We start from the raw sequence: 24,738 nt of genomic DNA on the forward strand, positions 1-24,738 counted from the left end.
TGCTGGGATTATAGGCATGAGCCACCACGCCTGGCCACACTTTTATTAATGTTGTAGTGTAATGCAATCTTAAAATGCTTTTGAATTAGATCGGAGTCTGGTGGCATTTTTAAAAGCAAGCCTATATAGATCTGTAAAGAAGGCTCGGTGGGGATTAATTAGGTCATTTGCCTGAAGTTGCCCATGAAACAGCAGTGTTAGGACATGACACCCTTTCTGATCTCTCATCTGTTCCTCCACGAGTACAAGTTGACAACGAGACCCTAGAGGCTGGGTTGGTGCTCACCTGGATCTGGCTAGACAGTGGTCTCTCTGATGGGGTAAACAGCGGGGTGGTCATCAGGTGGTCGGCTGGCTCCTCAGGGCCTCCTTGTCACTTGCAAATGACCTGTTCTTCCTTAAATGTAGGTGGCAGTCCCAGCAGTGTGAAGAATCTGATGTGTAGGCCATCCCCATCCATGGAGGGGCTCTGTTTGCTTTTCTTCCCTGTGAACTTCTGTATTGTAGAACCAGAGTCTGGTGCAGTGGACTAAGCAGGAAAACAGAGCATGCTGAGGGATAGAAAGGGCCCGGGTGCATGCACAGGTGTGTACATGGAGGCAGGGTACTCTCTCCCCTGTGTCCTGGCACTGGAGCAGAACCCTGCAGGAAGTGATCCTGTGGCAATCTATATGTATGGAATGGGCATTCCAGTTAGGGAACTAAAAGGGGTAGAGGCCATGAGGCTGGCCTTGCCTGGCATCGTCATAGCACATGCTGAGTCCAAGGTGGCTGCAGTGAGGGAAGGATTCTGCAGAGAAGATCAGAGAGGAAGCTGGAGACCTGAATCACATAGGGGTAAGCTTCAGTAGCCAAGACATCTTCAAATTTGACACCTGGGGTTCTAACCTGTCGCTATGCCATTGTGAGTTATGGTTTTACCACCTGGTAGTATAATTTTCCAGACCCATCTGTTTGTAAATATTCTGTTTGTCAGCTACTCTTGTGGACACGTATCACTGAAATATCCTGAATTTTTTATGCCTTGTCGTCTCTCTGTATCTTTTAACGATCCCCATGTGTCTCTGGTCAATAAATGACAGTCTCTGTGGTTTTCACATTTAGTGGGCAGGTGGAGGACCTGCCAGGCTTTGGCAGGGGCAGTGATTGATGTGGGTCAGGACCATTGAAGTGAGCCTTTGAAAGAAACACACTGGACATTTTAACAGCTGTTAAAGGAGCATCATTTTTATCTAATGATCTGGAGATCTGAAAGAAAAAATATTAATATACCTGAAATTTGCATATGTTCAGTGATTTTATTTTAAAACCTGGAGATGTAAAGCTTTTCCCAATACCTAGATCCAAGGAGATTACTAACTGGGGAATATAGTAATTAGTGGAAGCAGCACATTATTTTCTAGCAGCGTTATGCTGCTGACAATCCTGGCACATGTGGACATTGCCATATTTTCTGTTTCTTTTAGGAACACATCCCCATAAAGTATTTGTATTTACTTTTGGCCTTATGTCACTATTAACACCATGACTGTTTTTTTCTTTTTTAAAAAATTTTTTATAAAGATGGGGTCTTGCCATGTTGCCCAGATTGGTTTCAAACTCCTGAGCTCAAGCAGTCCTCCCTCCTCAGCCTCCTAAAATACTGGCATTACAGTTGTGAGCCCCTGTACCCAGCCACAATTATTACTTCATTGCCAGGAAAATGAATTTCCTGGTTTTGTTGAGGTTAAACAGTGATTTTTCAAATTGTGGTTCTCCAAACCAAGAGTGTCAGTATCAAAGGGGAACTCGTTAAAAATGTACCACCCAGATATAATGAATCAGAAATCAGGGTGGGGCCTAAGAAATTGCAGTTGTTTAGTTTTTTTGTTTTTGTTTTTGTTTTTGTTTTGTTTTGTTTTTGAGACGGAGTCTTGCTCTGTCCCCCAGGCTGGAGTGCAGTGATGTGATCTCACCTCACTGCAGCCTCCGCCTCCTGCGTTCAAGCGATTCTCCTGTGTCAGCCTCCTGAATATCTGGGATACGCCACCTATCCCAGATATTGGCGTGCGCCACCACGCCAGCTAAATTTTGTATTTTTGGTAAAGATGGGGTTTCACCATGTTGTCCAGGCTGGTCTCGACCTCCTAACTGCAGGTCATCCACCCGCCTCAGCCTCTCAAAGTGCTGGGATTACAGGCGTGAGCCACCGTGCCTGGCCATTTGTTTAGTTTTTATTTTTAATTGTGGTTAAGAAACACATAAATGGAAATTTACCATCTTAACCATTTTTAAGTGTGCAATTCAGTAGTGTTAACAATACTCACATTGTTGTGTGATAGATCTTCAGTACTTGTCATATTGCAAAATTAAAACTCTATATCCCTTAAGCAACAACTGTCATTTCTCCCTGTGCCCAGGCCCAGAAACCTTCATTCTACTGTCTATGAATTTGACTACTGTATATATCTCATAAGTGGTATCACACAGTATTTGTTCTTTTGCGTCTGGCTTGTTTCACTTATTTCATTTCCCCAAGGTTTACCCATATTGTCACATATGGCAGGATTTTCTCCCTTTGTAAGACTGAGTGATAATCCATTGTATGTATATGTACCACATTTTCTTCATCCACTGATGAACATTGAGGCTGCAACTACCTCTTGGCTGTTGTGAATAATGCTGCAATTAACATGAGTGTGCAAATATGTCTTTGAAATCCTGCTTTCAGTTCTTTTGGATATATACTCAGAAGTGGGATGGCTGATCACATGGCCATTCTATTGTTATTTTTTGCTGTTGTTTTTGTTTTTGAGACTGAGCCTCACTCTGTCGCCAGGCTGGAGTGGAGTGGTGCAATCTCAGCTCACTGCAACCTCCACCTCCCAGGTTCAAGCGATTCTCCTGCCTCAGCCTCCCAAGTAGCTGAGACTGCAGGCGTGCACCACTATGTGTAGCTAATTTTTGTATTTTTAGTAGAGATGGGGTTTCACCATGTTGGCCAGATGGTCTCGATCTCTTGACCTCGTGATCTGCCCACCTTGGCCTCCCAAAGTGCTGGAATTACAGGCGTGAGCCACCGCACCTGTCCTCTACTGAATTTTTTAATTAATTTATTTTTTTTAATTTTCAGATCAGGGCCTTGCTGTGTTGCCCAGGCTAGAGGGCAGCAGGCTGTTCACAGGCATGATCATAGTGCACTACAGCCTCAAACTCCTGGCCCCAAGCAATCCTCCCACCTCAGCTTCCTGAGTAGCTGGGGTTACAGCCACGTGCCTGGGGCAGTAGTTCTATTTTTAATCTTTGAGGAACCATCTTACTGTTTCCCAGTAAGCTACACTATTTTACATTCCCACCAATGAGAATGTGCATTGTTAATGTATTCCCAGGTGATACTGGTGCACATTCAAGTTTGAGAACCACTGGATTAAAATGATACTGAAAATTGAGAATACTGCCCATTTCCGTAAATGTTTAGATGACATACATGTGACAGTCTTGTTGGGGGGCCTTGTCCAACAGGTGAGCCGTCTCCTGATTTTGGGAGGGGCCAACGTGAACTACAGGACAGAAGTGTTAAATAATGCCCCAATCCTGTGCGTCCAGTCTCACCTTGGCCACGAGGAAGTTGTCACTCTGCTCCTGGAATTTGGTGCCTGCCTGGACGGAACATCAGAGAACGGCATGACTGCCCTCTGTTACGCAGCAGCTGCCGGCCACATGAAGCTGGTGTGTCTGCTGACCAAGAAGGGAGCGAGGGTAAGCGGCAGCCTGCTCTTTTGGGGCTCAGGCAGGGAAATGGCTTCATCTCATTGCTAGAATTGTTATCTGCTGGACCAGACTCTCTTGTCTCTGAAACTATAGCATACACAGAAAGGGTCGGGCTCCCGGGATTGGTCAGTTTGTAATGTGCCTGACTGGGGCAGCCTCAGAGAGGTGTGTTTGCTCATACATAGCAACTCTGCTTCATGTTGTCCAGGGGAAGGCAGAATTCCAGGGAGACTCTGGATCCTAGCCACATAAGGAGGGCCAGCCTTTAAAAAACCTGCAAGTATTGACCTAGAAAGCACCGAGATTGGTTTAAAATATTTTAAATGTTTGCTTTTTTCCCCTTTCTTCTTCTTATCCCATTTTATGTCCTTTTAAAACAGTAAGATGAATTCCATGAACTCATGAAGAAGCCATGTGCCTGAGCTGCAGGAACTAGATTGCCTGGAATCTTCATCTGTTCACTTGCCAGCTCTAGGGTATTGGGCAAATTATTGAGCCTCTATATGACTCAGGCTTCTTATCTGTAAAATGGGCATAACAGCAGTCCCTACTACAGGGCTGTCGAGTAAGCATTCAGTCATATATGAAATAAGTATGTATTACTATACAAGTTACTCTAGAGTCGTCAGCTTTCTTTTTTGTTTTGACAGAGTCTCACTGTCGCTCAGTCTGGAGTGCAGTGGCATGAGCTCAGCTCACTGCAACCTCCCCCTCCCAGGTTTAAGTGATTCTCCTGCTTCATCCTCCAAGTAGCTGGGACTACAGGCACATACCACCATGCCTGGTCCATTTTTGTATTTTTAGTACAGACGGGGTTCACCATGTTGGCCAGGCTGGTCTCAAACTCCTGACCTCACATGATCTGCCTGCCTTGGCCTCCCAAACTGCTGAGATTATAGATGTGAGCCACCACGTCTGGCCAGGAGCTGTCAGCTTTAATAGGGTGAATGAGAATGATATCGGGCTCACAGTAAATGTTAGATTTACTGGAAGCAATTTTTTGGGAAATGTGTCTTCTGAATAACAATAGAGATAAACTGCTAATTATCTTTTATCTTTTAATTAGGATATTTAAAGTTCAAAAAAATTAGGCTTATAACAGCTATGGGAGCTTTATTTTTTTCTCTCTAATCCAACATTTGGGACATACATAAACTTCAGTTCATGGAGAAGGGAAATGTGTGGCTAAGCCTTTGCGGTGGGTATGTTACTGCTGCACATCACTGCACCTCCATTTACGGATCCCAGCTGTGCTTTACACTTTATTCTGAGGCCAGCAGGCCTCCCCCTATCACAGCTGAAAGCTCTGGAGTAGGAAGCTGAGTGCTATTTTGGGGGGCTCTGGCAAAGCCTCTGAATGAGGGTACAGGGCATCCCCAGATTTGGCAGGCATGCAAGGCTAGGCCCTGGGCTCCATTCCCAGGCCCAGTACTCTGGGGTTTAGACAGGGCATGAAGGGCTGCCACTGCTTTTGGGCCTTGAGGAGGTGTATGGCACTCACTCACTTTTTCTGCCTAGCTAGCCTGCCCTGACTTTGTGGCCACCCCCCCTTTACTTGCCAGCATGCCCAGGCCGCCAACCTGCATAAGGCCTCCTTCCCAATCAGATGCCACTTGGATTCTTTTCCTGCCCTTCCACACTCAGCTGATTTTCCACATCCCTCTCTTTCTCTGGATCCCCTGGCTCAGTGACCAGAGAGCGGCTTTACTCCCCCAAATTATAGCTTGTCACAGCAGACTTAGAATGCCCCACCCAAGCTACCAAAGTCGGGAAGTACAGGGCTTTGTCCAAGTGTTTAGTGTGTGCCTCCATACATACTCACAACAGAGTTAGGAGCTTTGTGTAGTTTGCTGCAGGGACATGGGATTAAGGAGAGAGTTTTGTGACCGAGTCTTGCAAAGGGAACCTGAGGCCTGGAATGGTACATTCATTACCGTCTGGAAGTAATCCAGACTAAGGTTCTATGTTCTCCAGAAAGACAAGTCAGAATGTGAACCCCATGTATGCTTACAGGGAGTGGGGTTTGCACACAGTTAGGCTTATAACAGCTATGGGAGCTTTATTTTTTTTCTCTCAAATCCAACATTTGGGACATACATAAACTTCAGTTCATGGAGAAGGGCAATGTGTGGCTAAGCCTTTGCAGTGGGTACGTTACTGCTGCACATCACTGCACCTCCATTTACAGATCCCAGCTGTGCTTTACACTTATAACAGCTTATGGTGTATCCGCATGCTCAGAGGGAAAGTAGTGCTCAGCCATAACCTTCCCCCACTCCTGCCCCCAGGTGGACCACTTGGATAAGAAGGGCCAGTGTGCGCTTGTCCACAGTGCCCTACGGGGCCATGGTGACATTCTCCAGTACCTGCTGACCTGTGAGTGGTCGCCAGGTCCTCCCCAGCCAGGCGCCCTGAGGAAGAACCACGCCCTGCAGCAGGCACTGACCGCAGCCGCCAGCATGGGCCACAGCTCGGTGAGTGGGGCAGGGGTTTCCCCACTGGGAAACTAGAAGCTGTAGCTCAGCAAGTCAGTTGACACACCGAAGGACTGAAAGAATGAGGATTCCAGGAACTAGCAGTTGGCATTGACCACCTGCAGTAGAAGGTCTTCTACGGGCATCGCATCCTTCCCATGAGTGACAGTGCACACTCCTGTGCACACGTGATGGGGACAGGCAGGCTTGTTCTTCTGTGGGAAGCCTTTTGATGACATTAACTCTCAGCTCTTGCTCATGTCTCTCCCCCTTCCCTGCTCTGCCCTCTAGACCTGCTGTTTTACATTTTTTCCCCTTTGATTCATTCTTCTGTCCTTGTGTTCATTTAAAAATAATCACATAGAATCCTGATTCTAAAATCGTTCCTGAGTATTTGAAGGATTTTTAAAAATAGAACTTTAATGCTTTGATAGCACGCAAGAATGCTTGTCATTTACAGCTCCTCCACTGAATGAAAACTCCATGCGGTAGTTAAATAGAGCATTTATTTCTGACAGATGTTGGTATTCCTCAGTTTGAAGATTTAATTGTCAACCTCCTGACCTGTGTGTCTTGGCTTTCTTTATCTGTGAATTTAATAACGTTTTGCTCGCGCCCTCCTGTGTATTTCTCACTCTGAATTACCTTCAGGCAATTAGAGGTGCCAGTATTTGGTAAGATTCTTTTTCCAAAATGACTTTAGTAAATTTGAGTGCGAAGCTGGCTGGCTGACTTTGGCATTCAAAACTCATGGGCGGACACACACACAAGGATGAAATAGTGGCTGGCTAATTTCTGGCATTTAAAACATTAAACACACACACACACATATATATACACACACACAGAGAGAGATACTGTTAAACACACATATGAAAATATAGATGTTTTCCTTTTTTTAAGTGTGAAAAGTCGTCATTGGAAGGACCATGAATGCCTAGGAATGACCTTTGTCTTAACCCATGCAAACCCCCTTGTTTTAAAGCTTGTTGGGAGGAAATGCTGAGCGAAAACCACCTCAGCACAGCCAGTAGGGTGAAAAAAGCAGGGTTTGTTCACCACAAGACTTGGATGGTTTGTTAGTTTCCTAATGCTGTTATCACAAATGGATGCAAACTTAGTGGCTTAAAGTAGCACACACTTACTCTTAGAATTCTGGAGGTCAGAAGTCTAAAATCACACTATTGGGAGGCCAGCCTTCCTTCTGAAGTCTCTAGGGGAGAACCTGTCTCCTTGCTTTTTCTCACTTCTTGAAGCCACCTGTATTTTTTAGCTCGTGTACCCTTCCTCCATCTCCAGAGTGCCTTACTTTCATCTTAGCCTCTGTCGTCTCATTTCCTCTGTCCTCTGACCTGGACTCCTCCTGTTCCTCTTAAGAGGATGGTTGTGATTTATTAGATCAGATGTGTATCAGATATAGACCTTGATGATTTGAGATAATCGCCCCGTTTCAAGGTTCATAATCACATCTGCAATTCCTTCTTGCCCTGTAAGGTCACATTCGCAGGCTTTGGGGATTGGGATGTAGACATCTTTGGGGGCCATTATTCAGCCTACCACAAAGGGTGTGGGCTAGGAGACTGGAAGGTGGCTTTGTCATGTTCTCCCATTGCTTGCTGCTGTTGCTCAGGGTGAACGCTGGCTCAGGTCCAGGGCACAGATGCTTCATCTCCCTGCAAGCCAGGATTCCTGCCTCCATACCTGTGACCTGACCTACCCTTTGACAGGAAGAGTCTCATAAGGGAAAAAGAATACTGCTACCAGTAGAAAATGTATTTGAACCATACTTTGTAAAAATTTTGAAAAAGGTATATTGCCTTGTTTTCCTTCCTTGTGAAAAATTGATTCACTATCTTGTGATTTATGCAGAAACTGCACTTGGTGTGATCTGCCGTGTCCTTTGTTGATGAGGCTGGCATATTTGGGTCATGTTGGAATTCATTACAATTCTGAGTACCTAGTAATCCTGAACCATGTTGCTGAAATTCAGAGATTTTTTTTTTAATTATTCTTCAACTGAAAGTGTGAATAGCATATGAATTATGCTTCAAAACAGTTTTCATTATATTTTTCTCTCCTTGTGTAGCATGAGATAATGGTTAAAAAACAACACACTCTCTCCTTTGATACATGGGCTATATCATAAGCACCTCTTGCTATGAGAGCTCATTAAATCACCTTGCCACTTCTGACAGGTGGTCCAGTGCTTGCTGGAGATGGAGAAGGAACATGAAGTAGAAGTCAATGGCACCGACACATTGTGGGGAGAAACAGGTAATTATAATGCCACTGCTTGTAGTCTGGGGCAGCTTGCTTGATGTTTTAGCCCTATTTTGGCCTAATTGTCTTAAGAATGACTATGATGTATGTAGTCCTATTTTTATTTTATCACAGGCATTTGAAGTTTAGAGCTCCTTGAACTTTCTAAATGAGTAGCAAAACTTTGCTGGAAGCATAAGATTTTATTTTTTAAAGCAATCCTATTAACTGATTATTTTGAATTAGACCAGCAGTTACTGTGCCTCAGATGAATGTCAGGTGGAAGTACCTAAGTAAGGTGTTTTCTGGCTTGCCGAATCTCACACATCTCACCAATGTGATCTTCCTGTGACCTGCGCACAGTGAGCTAGGCATGAACTTTTATCCCCATTGTCACATGAATCAAAGGCGGCTCAGCACAGAAGGCAGGAGTGGCCTGCCCTGCCCTGTATAGAATGAGGGTAAAACTCAGCCTCATGGGGTTTACTCACGTTACTATACAAATACAGGCTATCAAGTCATTTCCATTGGTCTTTACAGTGAGAAGCCTGGGCACATCCTGGTGAAGATCTGAGTTTGTTACTTGTGAGACTAAATCAGTAATGCTGCTTTCCAGTTTTCCACTTGACTGGACTAGTGTTAGGAATCTGAGACTTTAAATTACAAGTTGTTTTTAAATAGATGTCAGCAAGAGTATTTAAAATGAATTTCCAGGTTATGTTTCTGTTGTGTACCTGGTATATATGACTTCCATTTCTCTTGCACAGATTTGTTTCCAAATGCTCCTAAATTATTTCCTAACAAGCCAAATGGTGGTGTGGAGAGCTTATTAGATAGCTCACTCTAGGAGAAAGCCACAGAGCCTCACCTCCTGGCAGGAGTGCAGGCCTGTCCTTCAGAGCCTCAGAGCTGTTTGTTCCATCCCCATTGTGGGCCCAAAGAAGGAGCTGGGTGTGCTCCCAGGTGCAGAGAAAGTACAGAATTCCAGCGGAGTTGGATTATGTCTACGGGTAAAAGTATGTGGATTGAAATATTGCCTAATTCTTTATGGAGTCCTCCCCCTTCCCTTTTAAATAGTATAGGCTGCTCTATCATTTGGTGAAAGAAAAGTTTCCATCACATTCCAAATGATGTGGTGGGCAGGAGTGTTGCTGAGTGGATAAGAGCATGACTACTGACAGCCAGAAGGTCCAAATCTCTGTTCTTTCATTGCCTAGTGATAAGAGCCTCTTGGGGTACTTGGGCTTAGACATTCTGATTCACTAGGGGGAAAGCCCAGCATGTGATTTTCTTAACAAGCATCCCAAGTCATTTCAGGTGACTCCTAGCGCCCCGCAGAGCTGTCTAGAAAGCCTGACGTAGAGTGACACACAGTGAGAGGTACCCGTGAAGACGATGGACATCAGGTCTAGCAGCCATGACATCACACATTTAGCTTAAGTGAGAATTTCTAACCTTTAATATTCAAGATGACTTTTTTATTTGGAAGAAAATTCCAGAAAAGGGCTGATTTTTGAAGGCTTTTTGTGAGCTCTATTCTCTCAATGACCAGTCCTGAATTGCATTATCCTCCTGCCTTGAGAATCTGCCCATCAGTTGATGGCTAAAGAGACACATGAGAAACAACAGACTTCCCACCAGTCTTTATCTAGATCAGAATTCTTGGCAGTTTGGCTGGATTCTCTACTTCAGGATCTTCCCAGGCTCCTAATTGGGTATTGGCTGGGGCTGTGTTCTTCTCAGAGACTCCACCGGGGAAAGACCGACTTCCAAGCTCTCAGCTGTTGGTAGAATTCATCTCTTTGTAGTTGCCCCTGGGTCTTAATGAGAAGGTAAACAGTAACTTGGCCCCTCTTTTCCAAAGCCTCATGCATAACCTTCAAACCACTTTGCAACCTGGGAAGCAGTTCACACTCTTCCTCACCAGACATCAGGGTGAATTTCATGAGGCAAGAGTTTACTTGAGACGCTTGTTAAAATGTAAACCAAAAAGAAGCAAGCTAAGTGCTATTTTTCAGGCTAAAAGAGCCACAGTGGCTCTCTGTGGACTGCATCTCAACAAAATCCACCTTACCTTCTCTGTGCATTTTTCTGTCTGGTACCTTTCTCTTGTGCTCCTTCAAAGACAACCACTATCGTCTACTGCCCCAAGCCCTCCTACTTTCCAGGCCTGCATTTGTCAGAGGAATACCTTGAAATCTTGCAGGGGGTTTCAGCTGAGAGAACATCTGCAAATATGGGTCTTTACACAGATGTATACTACATGCTCTGGAATGTGACATCCGTGTTTGGGATTTGGCCACTTGGGGTCTGTTACCAACCCTAAATGTAGGAATGAAGGCAGATGAGGCATCGTACAGAGAACTGAAGGCCTTGGTAAGGATCCTGCGAGTGAATCGGTGAGCTCGCAGTCCTGGTTCTCACCAAGGCTCAACTTCAAGCCATGGGCCCTGGGATTCCCCAGCCTGTGTGACTGCACTGCTGTGTGCATTGTTGCTTGTTGCTGTGGGGACCCACAGAAGGGAAAGGAGTGGTTTTGCATCCTGTTCTCATTTGGTCCTCATTCCTGAGTGTAGTCAATGGTGTTTTGGGTCCAAAACACTCTAGGATGAACCTTATCTGTCCCTAGCCACAGCATAAGGATAGGATCCCAAGAGTAATACCTATCTGGGATGTGGGAAGGTGGCAGAAAAACTGGAAGCTTTGTGTGGATAGTAGTTCATTATTTCTTTTGAAACCTTAAGTATGTTTACAGAAGTCTGCCCAGCATAGATTTAGCTGTGAACAGCTTGGCTTTAAAATGCTAGCTGATGAGGTGACAAGGCAGAGCTTCCTCTTCTGTTTTGACTCATCTGCCGGCCTTTGGTTTTCCTGCAGGGACACCCCCGTTAGGAGGACAGCTACCTGCCCATCTCTTCTCTGCCATTGCCAGAGCCAGTGGCGCGGGAGCTAAATTCATGCACAAATTCCTCCTCCAGTTTTCTGCCAGGAGAGCCTTGCAATTCAGTGAATCTGTTCCACATGGCGGAAATGTGGTTGTCATACCTGTTGCTGATTGGAAGCGGTGGGTTCTTGGTGAGGAAGAATGACAGCCACCAGTCAGGGAACAGCAGCCCCGTGGAGGTCCCCCTCACTCAGGCCTTCAGTGTGGTGGCACTGGGCACAGCAGCAGCCCTCCACCCTCAGAGCCCTGCACATCTGACTGCTGGTGACCCTGAGTCAACAAATGTCGTCACAGAAGTAGGTGGCTCCTGTGTTAGGTTGAAGGAGACAAGAAAATGTACAATAGAATTTTAAGACATTCATAAAAAACAGGAACAGTATTTAGTTTGGGAGTTTACTGCAGTAAACCCACAGCCTTTAGAAAACTTGCAGACTGTCTCTACTGGTTTTGGAGAACAGAGGGCTTAACTTGTGTAAGTTTCTGTTTTCACCAGCATCTGGGATCATTTGCTTTTTGTCTGTCCAATGTTTAGGGACAAGCCATTCAGAACTCAGTGCTGTAGTTCAGTAGCTCTTAAGCTCTCCCTCTCCCCATGCATCCTCCGCAGCCTCAAACAAAAGGCTGTAGCGGAGAATAAGTAGTATGATCCATTCGTCAGAAGAAAGCTCAGAGCAGATGATGAATGCCTGCACCCAACAGCACCACCCTGAGGATGCCAAGGCCCTTGGCTCAGTGATATTCAGACTCGGTCGGTGTCTGTTCCGTAGTTTCTCGGCAGCCTGAAACATGGTGAGAACCCACCAGATGCTTGTGGCATCTGTTTCAGGCATTCCACAGCTGTGACAACTCCATGCTGCCTCCCAAAAAGTTCTGGCTACACTGAGTTACTATCTCCATGTCAGTGTTTGCTGTGAATTAGCCCAAGCTGAAGTGACCAGAGATGGTTAGCTGGTGACCTCATGCTGCTGTGGATTGGCAGAAGGACTGTGTTTGTAAGTTCCAGGCCACTCTCAAGTGTGTGAGCCTGCTTGTGGGCTTCGGGTTAGAACCTTGCTCTGAATTGAAGAGAACAGAGGCCCTTCTGCTCCAGCACTTGCCATGTAGGCAGATGGGCCTGTGGTATCAAGCCTTACCCCTCTCCCCTCCCTTGGATCACTCTGCAGTTCCCTTCATAGGACTTACCATCAGTACATCATATTTGATGGACTTTTTGTTTTGTTTTTTGAGACAGAGTCTCGCTCTGTTGCCAGGCTAGAGTGCTGTGGTGCGATCTCGGCTCACTACAACCTCCAACTCCCTGGTTCATGGGATTCTCCTGCCTCAGCCTCCCGAGTAGCTGGGATTACAGGCATGCACCACCACGCTGAGCTAATTTTTGTATTTTTAGTAGAGAGAGTTTTCACCTTATTGGCCAGACTGGTCTTGATCTCCTTACCTCATGATCCACCCAACGTGGCCTCCCAAAGTGCTGGGATTATAGATGTGAGCCACCGCATCTGGCCTTAATAGGCTTATTTGATAGGAGGCTGCTTTTCCCAAATTGTGGGCTTTTTTGGGTTTGTTTTTTGAGACAGGGTCGCACTCTGTCACCCATGTTGGAGTGCAGTGGCGCAATCACGGTTCACTGCAGCATCTGCCTCCCCAGGCCCAGGTGCTCCTCCCACCTTGGGCTCCTGAGTAGCTAGACTACAGGCATGAGCCACCACACCTGGCTAATTTTTGTATTTTTTGTAGAGACGCAAAACATCGGGATTCGCCATGTTGCCCAGGCTGGTCTCAAATCCCTGGGCTCAAGCAGTCCTCCTGACTCAGCCTCCCAAAGTGCTGGGATTACAGGCATGAGCCACCACACCTAGCCAGTCATGGGCTTTGTGAGGGCAGAAGTGTCCCTGTCTTTTGTCCTCACCTTCATGTATGGCAACCGTCGGTTCTAGTGCTGCCCAATAGAACTTTCTGTAGTAATGGAAGTGGTATCTGTTTTGTCCCGCATGGTAGCTACTAGCCACATGTGGCTATTGAGTACTTGAAAGGTGACTTGTGCAACTGAGGAACAGTAGTTTAAAATCTCATCTTAATTTATCTAAATTATATGTGACAGGTGGCCACCAAATTGGACAGTGCAGATATAGCCTGGTCCTTGTCACATAGGTATTGACCAAGTGGACAAGTGGATTTACATGAAACAAACTCATTTTTAGGGAGGGAGATGTTCACCTGCAGAATAATTTGGGAGAAATACCTGTGGTTGCAGGGGGAGGAGTAAGGGGCCTGGTCACGCATAAAGACCCAGTGTCCTGATTTCTTGGTGTCCTAGCTCAGACCATGCTTTGCTGGACTCCAGGATGGCTCAGATCCTCTGGCCAAGTCCTCGGTGGGCTGCTGGGTTGGATCTTTGGAAACACAGCTATTAGCCAAGCATAGAGTGGGCATAGCCCCATCTGTGTCCATAACATCTCCATCTCTGCAGCCTGGGTGTGCTGTGCCCTCGTGCAGATCTCTGGCAGCCATCCCGCCCTGTCAAGGTCACCCCCTCAGAGGTCCTTCTGTTTGAAGGAAGGTCACCAGCACACCCAGAGCCCCGTGCTTCGTGCACAGGACCATGGCGGCTCCCCAGGGCTGCCCTTCCCTAATTTCTGGAAGGGGATGCCCTATCAGAGTTGGTTAAAAGTATGACTGAAATACTTCATGTGAAGTGTTATTTTATGTTAAGTCAGTACTATTTTAATTGTTGAATACTTTCTAAAGGAGTTTAGTCAGGTAATTAATTTTTATTGCCAAAGCAACTATTTGCCTCTGTTCCTAAGATGGGCCGAATTTTCTCCACTGTCAGTTGAATGGGCTATTTAGCCGCATCGCAGGCCTCCCTTTGTGTAGCGCGTTGAAGCAGTTCCACTCAGCATGTGTGATCACTGTAGTTCACTATTCACTAATTCTGCATGGAATTTTGGACAGAACCTGGCTCCCTCTGGATCTTGAGCCCTCAGGCAGTGCCCTGCAGCTGGGGTGGGTGTTTCCAGGCCCCTCTTGGGGGCGGGATCCTCGCACCTGTTTCCAAATTGGGCTGTGAAGCTGGGTCCTGTTGTATTTGACACTTTGATGATTTTCGTTTCCCTCTTGTTTCCATGGGACTGCTTTCCTTTCCCCTTTTGTGACTCTTTTGGCTTCCATCACAGGGGCCCCCAGGCATGGACAGTGGGCTTCCCACATCCAAAGCCGCCCCAGAACACAGGAAGCTGGATGCCTTACTACTGTTGGTGTAAAAATGACCCATTCCTCATTTGAATTTACCTTAGGCATTTTGGAGAGAGGAGGGGCTGTTATTTGGTAAGAATGTAAAATAAAGGTCAGGCCTACTGGATTAAGCCTTGCAGTCACATATACAGTCATCCCCCGCATAATGATGTTTCTGTCAGCAACAGACTACATGTGAGAAGGTGTTCCCATAAAAATACTGTGTCTTTACTTTTTCTGTGTTGCTACTTTTTCTGTGTTTAGTTACACAAGTACCACTGTGTTACAACTGCCTACAGTATCCAGTACAGTAATAGGCTGTACAGGTTAGCAGTTTAGGAGCAAGATGCTGTACCATGTAGCCTAGGTATATAGTAGGCTACACCATCGAGGTTCGTGTAAGTCCACCATGTGGTGTTAGCACGATCATATAATCACCTAATGATACATTTCTCAGGATGCATCCCTGTCATTGATGATGTGTGACCTTTATCAGGAAGTATCCTCCTCATTAGGTAATGCATGCACATCTCAGGACAGAATTTCAGGTGAGAGATTGGAAGGAAAGTGTTTGCCCATGGCTTGTTAGGGCATGTGGAGAATATGTGTTACATGGAACACACATGGAGGATCCTGTAGGGAAAACTGTGACTTGCTGTCGAATACTGAAGATACTGGATTTTTCAGAGGTCCTGAGCATCTCAACAGTATTTGGAAATTTTTTATCAAGGCATTCCTTCCTCTGCAAGTGTTTGTTCTAAGAAGGTTCAGTAAGGTTAGTGGGCATGGAAATCCAGGCTGCTGTCAGTCGGAACTGTCCTCAGCATAACAACACGATGGGGAGTAAGCCAGTACCCTCAAGGGTGCGTGGGAGGGACTACCCAGGATCCTGAAAGGAGCAAGATGGGGTGGGGTGACCCTGTGCCCTGTAAGGGACAAAGTGGGGTTACCAACATGGAAGGGGTAACGGCTCTGGTTGGAAAGGATGGGCACAGGGGTCCCCCAACCAGTGGAGGCAGATGGGGGATCAGAACTGAGGGCACTGGGTTTGTCCACACCCTGTCCTCCTGGTCTCACAGACCCCTGGGTTTTGCCCCTGATGTGGGTGGGTTCTGGAGACCACTCCTCTCTGCAAAGAGGGCAGAGGGGTCAGGTCAGCATGTCCCCACCCTGTAGGGCAGGCTGAGTGGCCAGCAGTGAGCAGGTACAAACCCAGGGGTGGCGTCTCAAGCACGAACGAATTGGCCCCTTGACCACCTTCATCAAGCTGTTCTTGCTGTACATAGAGTCCATTTTTCTAGTGAGTGAACCCTGAATGTTTAACAAAAAATACTTCTGCCTTCAACAGAAAAATATATTCATTCATATTTTGGGAAGGATTACACTCCCACAGAAAAATCATCCTTGTTTCTTTCAAATTCTTGAAATGATATTTGGATTCTTTCTGTGTTTTGGGGGCCAGATGTGAGATTGTATAAAATGCTTTTGTGGAAATGCCCCCTTTTTACACTGAGAACTCATGTGGTGTCCTGGCATGTAACCAAGTCCTCAGCACAAGCTTAGCCCTTACTGAGAGGAGAGAGAGAACTTTATGCCTGCTTTAAATAACTTGGTGTGTAACCCAGCCTTCCACATGTGAACATTCTCAGCACACTTTAGAAGTGACAGCTGTCCAAAGGTCTAGTCTTCTCATGGATTCTTAAAAGAACAAAGTCTGTATGAAAGATGGCTTATGTTGTTTATCTTTTAGGAAATTATTTTTAAATTGAGGTTACATTATTTATAGCACACACATTATTCCTCAAAGGATTTGAAGCAGCTTACTTGAAATGATGCAGATAAGAACTTTAAAACACTAAGGCAGGAATAGGACATGAAGAACCGCTCAAACATTCGTGCCGTGGCATACTAAATTGAGCTACTACTGTGGCTGTAGAATGCCATGTGGCCAGAATTAGAGGGGAACACACTCCTTGTAAACTATTTTTATTGTCCATGGGAGAAATCACAGCAGTTCCTCAAAAAAAGAGACGCACTTTCTGGTACTTTCATTCTAAACAACACTCATAGAAGGTTGTTGATTGCTTTAGATATTTTTAAAGGCGACTTCCTGGAGGCAGCAGTGTAGGAGCTAAGAACTCAGACTGGCCGGGTGCAGTGGCTCATGCCTGTAATCCCAGCACTTTGGGAGACCGAGGTGAGTATGAGATCAGGAGTGCAAGACCAGCCTGGCCAACATGGTGAAATCCAGTCTCTACTAAAAATACAAAAACTAGCCAGGCGTGGTGGTAGGTGCCTGTAATCCCAGCTACTCAGGAGGCTGAGTCAGGGAATTGCTTGAACCCAGGAGGCAGAGGTTGCAGTGAGCCAAGATCCTGCCACTGCACTCCAGCCTGGGCAACAGAGTGATACTTGTCTCAAAAAACAAAACAAAACAAAAACCTTAGACTCTGCTATACTCCCACTGGCTGTGGGACCTTACGTAAGTTGTTTAATTTCTCTGGGGCTTATTTTCCTCATCTGTAACAGAGAACTGTGAGTAGTGCTTGCCTCATAGAAGTTGATTGTGTTCACTGAATTTATGAATATGGAGGACCAAGAGCATTGTGTAGGCAGCCCTTTACAAATGGCATGGTATGTTATTTAAATCCAATAGCATCTTCCTGTTTTGATCAAGAGCATGACTTCAGGTCCATTCCGTTGCTCAGGTTAAATTTCTGACTCTGACACTGATTCCCTTTGTGATTTGGGGCAGATGATGTAACTCCTGTGACTCAGTTATTTCACCTCAGTAACGTGGGCATCATCATGACACCTGGTTCAAAAGGTTCTTAACAAGATTAAATGAGAATCCACCCAGGGTATTTTGTGCGGCTCTCAGCAGTTGATGCGTGTTCAGTAAATGCTATGTATTGTCAGGGTTGTGATAAGTTGATTAATATTATTATTGTAATATGTTATTAATGTATGCTATACATTTTTCGGTTGAGTAAGTGGATGTGTAAGTGATGGAATCTTCAACTTTGCAATTACTTTGGAAGATGGAGTCATAAGGGTGGAAAAGAAAGGAATGTTGGTCACACGTGTGAAGTCCTGTTTACAGGTGCAGTTACACATTTTATTTTTTAAAAGAAGTTGGCAATTTGAGGTTCTTTTTTAATCTCGAATGCACATACAGGCTGACAGTGTTTTTACAGTAGAATTTGTAACATGGTCAGGAGTGTTCTGGTTCCCCAGATTTGGATTCTGCCGTGTATTCACCTCCCATAGATAGCTCGGTGAAAACAGGGTCATGTCTGTCAGCAGAGGGAGCCACATTTTTCCAGGATGCTTGGTTGATGCCTGTTGCCTTATAACACAGAATCCCCGTATCTGGCCCCAGCCAGGCTGCTTCTGCAGGCCCATCATGGCTGTTGGGAGATCTGACCCTCCTGGGAGAGTTTTACCAAATGGGAAACAATAAGCAAGGTGTTCAAAACCACAACTTTTTAAATTTGTGCATGAGATAGTTCTGAGAGATGCATCCTTAGGCGATTTGGTCATTGTGTGAACATCTTCCAGTGTACCTACACAAGCCTGGATGGCACAGCCTATTGCTCCCAGGCTCCAAGCCTGTACAGCATATTGCTGTACTGAATACTGTAGGCAGCTATAACACAAAGGTAAATACTTGTGTGTCTAAACATAGAGAAGGTATAAAAATACGGTATTATGAGACCACTGTGCTGTTGTATGCACAGTCTGTCACTGACTGAAACATCGTCACACGGCCTGTGACTGTACCTGGGCAGTGCTGGCTTCCCATTCGTGAGGTCACTGAACAGCAGTGCCCCAGCCTGCAGAAGCTTCAGTTGAGGCTGGCAGTGTTGGAGGCTTGTCCCAGACCCCAAGGCTTGGGATGTTTGTCTCCCAGTGCAAGTACAGTTTTCTGGAAGAGCCATCTTGATTACCTTCATGGTTAGATAACTGCCTGGTCTTTGTAGAGGTGAAAAATTTATAGCTCTTGGAAAGTATGTTCTTCTAATAGAAGCCTTCCCCTCCCTCAGAGACAGGAGGAAATGCCTAACAAAGAACAAAGCGAGGCTATGACATTTGGCTTCTGTAAATCTTAGTCCTATGTCTAGAAGGTGGGGCGGGGCGGCATATTGCCTGGCCTTTTGGGGAGGGGTTGCTGCTTTCAGCCAGAGGACATGGGGGCCAGCTTCCCTGAGGCCCTCAGTGTGATGGCCAAGCGCCCAGTGGCAGCAAAGCAAGTCTGACTGGTCAGCCTCCATGTAGCCGCTTAGAGTCAGTTACAAAGGCGGGGCGGGCAGTCATTCCCAGAGTTTAAAAAAAAAAAAAAAAAAGAAATCCTAAAATCCCTCATTACATTTTACCATTGAGATAAAGTAGCTGAGAAATGTGCAATGTGTCAGGCACACTCTTTCCTGGTGTTCTCTGCCTTTGAGCAGGGTGTGGCCGTCGGGCCTGGGGCTGAGGGTCAAGCATCACTACCTTCATCACATCTCACAGTTCTCACCTTGGCCACAATTAGATGACATTTATGAGAACCCTGCTGCTTTCAATTAATGTTGACACTCATTTTTTTCATTTTCCACTCATTTTTATAAAATATGGGAGAGGCCAGGATAATAGGAAGGAAATTCCACATGTGAACACAAGTATACAGGCAGAGCCCAGCCACCCTGCCCTGCCCGCAGTGCCCTCTCAGCCAGCAGAAAGCGGGTTCTCCTGGTGTGAGCTGTTCTCCGGAGGTACTTCGTTCCAGCTTGCAGAATGGTTTTCATACATCCATGGGTAATGCATGAAAAGGTCATAGTCTGCCAGCAGGAAGCTGCTTCTGTGTGCACTGACTATGCTGCCCTTCTCTCTAAGCCCCCAAGTTGGGTCCAAAACCAAATGTGGGTGGGAATACAGACCCATTGTTGTGATCTGTAAGCCAAGCCATCCTGAGCCTGAGTAACACATCCCGTGAATTTGAGTGACAGATCTGCTATAAAATTTTAGGAATAGCCCTGTTTGTGGAATAACTGTGTCCCCGGCAAGTTGACAATGGAGTTTTTGCAAATCAAATCTTTTCCCAGAGAACTTTAGTATATAAAAGATTCCTGCAAACCATCCATTTTATGGTGCAAAAAACTCTCTTGCTGCTGTTTCCAATAAGTTCAGATTGTTGTCAGTTTTATATTTATTTATTTATTTATTTATTTATTTATTTATTTATTTATTTTGAGACCGTATCTCGCTCTGTCACCAGGCTGGAGTGGAGTGGAGAGATCTCGGCTCACTGCGACTCGCCTCCTGGATTCAAGTGATTCTCCTGCCTCAGCCTCCTGAGTAGCTGGGATTACAGCTGTGTGCCATCATGCCCAGCTAATTTTTGTACTTTTAGTAGAGACAGGGTTTCACCATGTTGGCCAGAATGGTCTCTATCTCTTGACCTTGTGATCTGCCCGCCTCGGCCTCCCAAAGTGCTGGGATTACAGGCGTGAGCCACTGTGCCCGGCCAGTCAGGTTGTTCGTAAAATGAACGTCTGCCATTACAAACCTACTTGCCTTCTCAAGACAGAAGGCAAGTTGCTGAGGTGAAATTATTCAGATCGTCAGAAAATATGTGCTTTCATGGGAATCTAATTCACAAATGCCATCTTGTTAAGGATTTTGCAAGTAGAGTAAATTGTGTCCAATTTGAGTCCTAAAAAGTGCCATCTGTTCACGTTGATTTTTGAGCTCCCATTTCATACCAAGTCTTTTTTTTTCTCCATCTTTGTATTTCACTGGCCAGAAGGCAAGGTACTGCCCATAGCAGGGCATTCTTTTCTCCTGCCCTCCCCTGCCCTCTTTTCCTTCGGGTCGGGCGGAATGCATTAACCCTCACTGGAGCCTGGTGGGCAGCACCCGAGGTCGGCCTTTGCAGCAGAATAGCTGGAATTCCTGAGCATAATTTAGCCGTGGTCTTGTTTGCTTAAGCATGTGGCTGGCTATTCTTCAGTCTCTTTGTTTCCGTATATGGTGTTCGTAAGTCCCTGTGGCTGCTAAAACTTGAGATCCCCTGAAAATGGCAGAGCCTCAGGAGTTTGCAGCGATGGCCCCAGAATACTCAATCTGCTTAGAAAAAGGAAAACACAGATCTTGTTGTCTGTCTGCATCAATTGTAAACGAGAGCCTCGTCAGGAATTTGTGTGTAGTACGTGATCTGTTTTAAGCCTGAGCAAAGTCTGCCTGTACTTACAGGTTTTTAGTTGCCTCAAGAGGAAGTCACCAAATACCATAGCAAGAGTTGTGAAGGAAAAGGAGGTGGACAGGGTCCAACCCCGTTGCCATGCCCAGGGTGGCACGCTCGCCCCTTGTCATTTGCTCCAACTTGTGGCTTCTCTGACGCCTCTGTGAAACAGAGGTCCCTATTTTTAGTGCTGGACTATCATTTCTGATGTGCTGCTGTTGCAAAAATTCAGCAGCAGCTGCAACAGAAATCCTGATTTAAAGGCCCCGTTTGTAATGGAGATGAAACTTGTTTACTAAATAAAAGAGCAGAATGCTGTGGTGGATGGGCTGCTTCAGATCTCATCAAATGGAAGAGTCCTGTGTTTATTCCTTTGCATGGCATCATGCATTTACCTGGGCCCTGCCTCAGCATGGAGCCAATGTGTCTGTGTTTTGATTCATTCCTTCTTCTGGTTAACCGGGGAGAAGAGGAAGAGGGAGTTGTTCTTTGCCTGGAGGAAAATGGCAGAGCAGCAGCAGATCCAGGTAGTGGTTCAATACCCAGATCTGCCAGCGTAAGAATCACATGATCAGATCAATCCAGATAATGTATATTGTAGTAGAGGAAGAAATCACTTTATCCTTACCCTTCACAGTTCTTGGGACAGACTGCAGCAATGAAAGACAGATTTACACAAACAGAAGTTGAATAGCAGGTGTATCTTGTTATCTTGTGTTGTATCTGTGGGAGATACCCAGAGAAATGAGTCGGTGTCCAAGAGATGGCTTAGATTTTAGGCTTAAAAGCCATCATCCCAGCCAGGCACGGTGGCACACACCTGTAATCCCAGCACTTTGGAAGGCTGAAGCGGGCAGATCACAAGGTCAGGAGTTCGAGACCAGCTTGGCCAACATGGTGAAACCCTGTCTCTACTAAAAATACAAAAATTAGCCGGGCGTGGTGGCACACACCTGTAATCCCAGCTAACTGGGAGGCCAAGGCAGGAGAATTGCTTAAACCCGAGAAGCAGAGGTTGCAGTGAGCTGAGATTGTGCCACTGCACTCCAGCCTGGGTGACAGAGTGAGAAACCATCTCTAAGGGAAAAAAAAAAATCCCCTGAAACAAAGATAAATGGTGTGGGGAAGGCCAGTTATGGAGAGGTACCCAAGAAAAGCGGTTAACAAGGGTAAGGTTTGTGAGCCAGATTCTTCATTGATAGAAGTCTCTAGTCATGTAGCCATCCTTCTCTTCTTGGTATAGAAAGGAAGACACCCTTGAATTTTGTCTTACAAGAGGATAACTTCTCTGTTTTTGGAATACCTCCTGTGTCTTCAGTATCTCAAAATAATCAGCTCAAAATCTTTATGCAAAAAGACATATTTTGGGGTGGCATATTCTGGTCTCTCACAATATAAAAGTACCCCGAGCCTTATATTAGTAGGAATCATTAACATTATCATTGTGGCAGGAAGAGACTACAGCGGGAATTCCCAGGACAGCAGGGACCAGAACTGGTTTGTGTAGATTCTCAGAGTACAGATAGGATCACCTTCGACCCTGGTTTCCAAACATTTTAGGTATGGGAACCGCCTCCTCACCTCTGTCTCAGTGCATCCTGTTAATGGTATTGATGTCAGTTTTACATACCGACGCACTGAGATTAAATATCTGCTCAGGAAGGGCAATGGGCCTGTTTGCATAACACAAATATGAATGGCACCTGCAGTCCAGATCAGCTGTAGCATCCGTGCCCTTCAGTATTTTGTTCTGGTTGCACTGTCTTGAAAGAATCCACTTCGTCATCCAGATCAGTGATGCAGATGGCAATTGTTGTTAAAAACGGCTCTTCCTGTAGTTCTAAGAAATTATCTAACTAGAAAGATGACAGGAAAAGCACTATTATAAAGACTGCCCAGTGGTAAGTTATTCTGGGCACCCATGGTAATGCGCTGGGCCCCAGGGTATCAGAATTTAGTGACAGCGGCCAGGCACAGTGGCTCACACCTGTAATCCCAGCACTTTGGGAGGCCAAGGTGGGCAGATCACCTGAGGTCAGGAGCTCAAGACCAGCCGGGCCAACATGGTGAAACTCCATCTCTACTAAAAATATAAAAATCAGCCAGGCATGGGGGCTCGTGCCTGTAATCCCAGCTACTCGGGAGGCTGAGGCAGGGGAATCCCTTGAACTTGGGAGGCAAAGGTTGCAGTGAGCCAAGATTGCACCACCGCACTCCAGCCTGGGTAACAGAGCAAGATCCTGTCTCAAAAACAAAAAGAAAGAATTTAGTAACTGCAAATGTGGTGGTGGTTGGGTGGGGGATGGGTATTGTGTTTATTACAAAATTTTAAATAAGGTGCATTTAAAGAATGAAATGAGGACTAAGCATTTGCGGAAACTTTGGCCTTTTCATAACTCTGGTCAGGCTCAACTCCTTAGCTTTCTGCATGGGAAAACTGAAGCTCACAGACCTTGAGGATTTGCCAAGGTCACACATAGCAACTGAGACTAGATCATGTCTTCAGGTGTCTTGTGCTGTGTTACATCCTCGACCTTGGGACTCCAGAGCTGAGCAGTCTCTCATTTTCTGAGAACCATGGTGCACAGGCCCCCTGTGCCCTCCACTAGGATGACTCACTGAACACACATGTTGGTGCCAGCACTGACTTCTCATGAGGACCTTGGCTGAGTTTACCAGCTACCTCCTTGAAGAGCTGCAAGGGACCATGTCCCAGTGCATGTGAAGGACTGTTCTACCACAGAGAACTGAAGTTGTTATGCCTCATGGAAAAATATTGTAGCATCAGGTGTCAGAGCATCTTGACAGCTGGCAGATGCCTGCTCTCTCTGGTGCTCAGACAAGGCCTGGGGAGCTGGGAGTCAGCTCCTGACTTGTTACCTCCTCTGGTCCCCCACCGCTGTAGTGCTGTCTGCTGCAAACATAGATGAATAGGCTTGAGGACATCCATCAGGACAGAGCTCTTTAAATGCATTTTTTCTGGAGAAATGTGGTGGCCTCCTTTCTGAAAAGAAACAGGCCGTCATCTGGGTGGTGAGGAATAGGGTGTGGGAGGGATCGGCCAGGCCTGCAGACTGGCCCTAAGCTCCCTGGGCTGCTGTGTAAACTCTTACGAGGGGCTGGTCTATGATGAGGCCACTGAAGAAGGTCCCTTCACTGATGAGAGGTCCACACTGACTGAGGACCAGAAGCAAAGTGAGAGCTGCGTTGCCCTTCTGGAAGGATGGAGAAGGGGATGCTTTCCCCATGGTCATCCTGGGCCTGACCTTTACATCCTTAGGTCCACAAGACCAGGACTGCCTGCTGCCCACGCTCACTCCCTCACTTTCCGGTGACAAGGCCCCAGATTGAACACAGAGCTCAGGTGATCCATGGGACAGATGTGGCTACCTCTCTGTGACATGTGAAGAGGTGAGGTCGCCAGCCACACTGCACCATGGCCCTGAGGACAGTCTGTGGAGACTGTTCAGTAGGGGAGCTAGTTTGTTGCAGGGAGAGAACTGGTTTGCCGCCTTTTGTGTATGTGGCTCCTGGAGGTTAAACCATGGCCATGCTGACTTGTGTGACCAGAGGAGGTCACAAATCAGCAACAGACTCCCAGCTTCCCTGGGCTTTATTGTAGGAACCAGAGGAAGCAGGCATCTGTTAGCTGCCCTGAGGGGTGTCAAAGAGGACAGGTAGACCAAGGGGTGTGTGCAGACACCAGCATCCCTGAGCCCTTGGCTCCTGGGGCTTAGCTCTGAGACCCGAGCTCAGAAGGTGCACAGGAGACAAACCAGGTCCCACCCTTGCTAATCGGAAGCCCATAGGTGACCCTCTCCCGAGACGGCTGTCATAGCATTCTGCTTTTGAACTGT

At 46.2% G+C, this 24,738-nt stretch overlaps 1 protein-coding gene across 5 annotated transcripts in view; it reads left to right on the forward strand.

Moving 5' to 3' along the window:
* Positions 1-24,738, forward strand: part of TANC1 (tetratricopeptide repeat, ankyrin repeat and coiled-coil containing 1) — a 262,804-nt gene that overhangs the window by 220,826 nt on the left and 17,240 nt on the right. For all 5 annotated transcript variants that reach the window (XM_025404493.1, XM_025404494.1, XM_025404498.1 and 2 more), the window contains 3 exons: positions 3,502-3,738; positions 6,039-6,224; positions 8,420-8,498. In XM_025404493.1, coding sequence (XP_025260278.1) covers positions 3,502-3,738; positions 6,039-6,224; positions 8,420-8,498 — 502 coding nt within the window. The remainder of the gene's footprint in view (positions 1-3,501; positions 3,739-6,038; positions 6,225-8,419; positions 8,499-24,738) is intronic.

Source organism: Theropithecus gelada, chromosome 12 (assembly GCF_003255815.1).
Source record: "Theropithecus gelada isolate Dixy chromosome 12, Tgel_1.0, whole genome shotgun sequence".
NCBI lineage: Eukaryota > Metazoa > Chordata > Mammalia > Primates > Cercopithecidae > Theropithecus > Theropithecus gelada.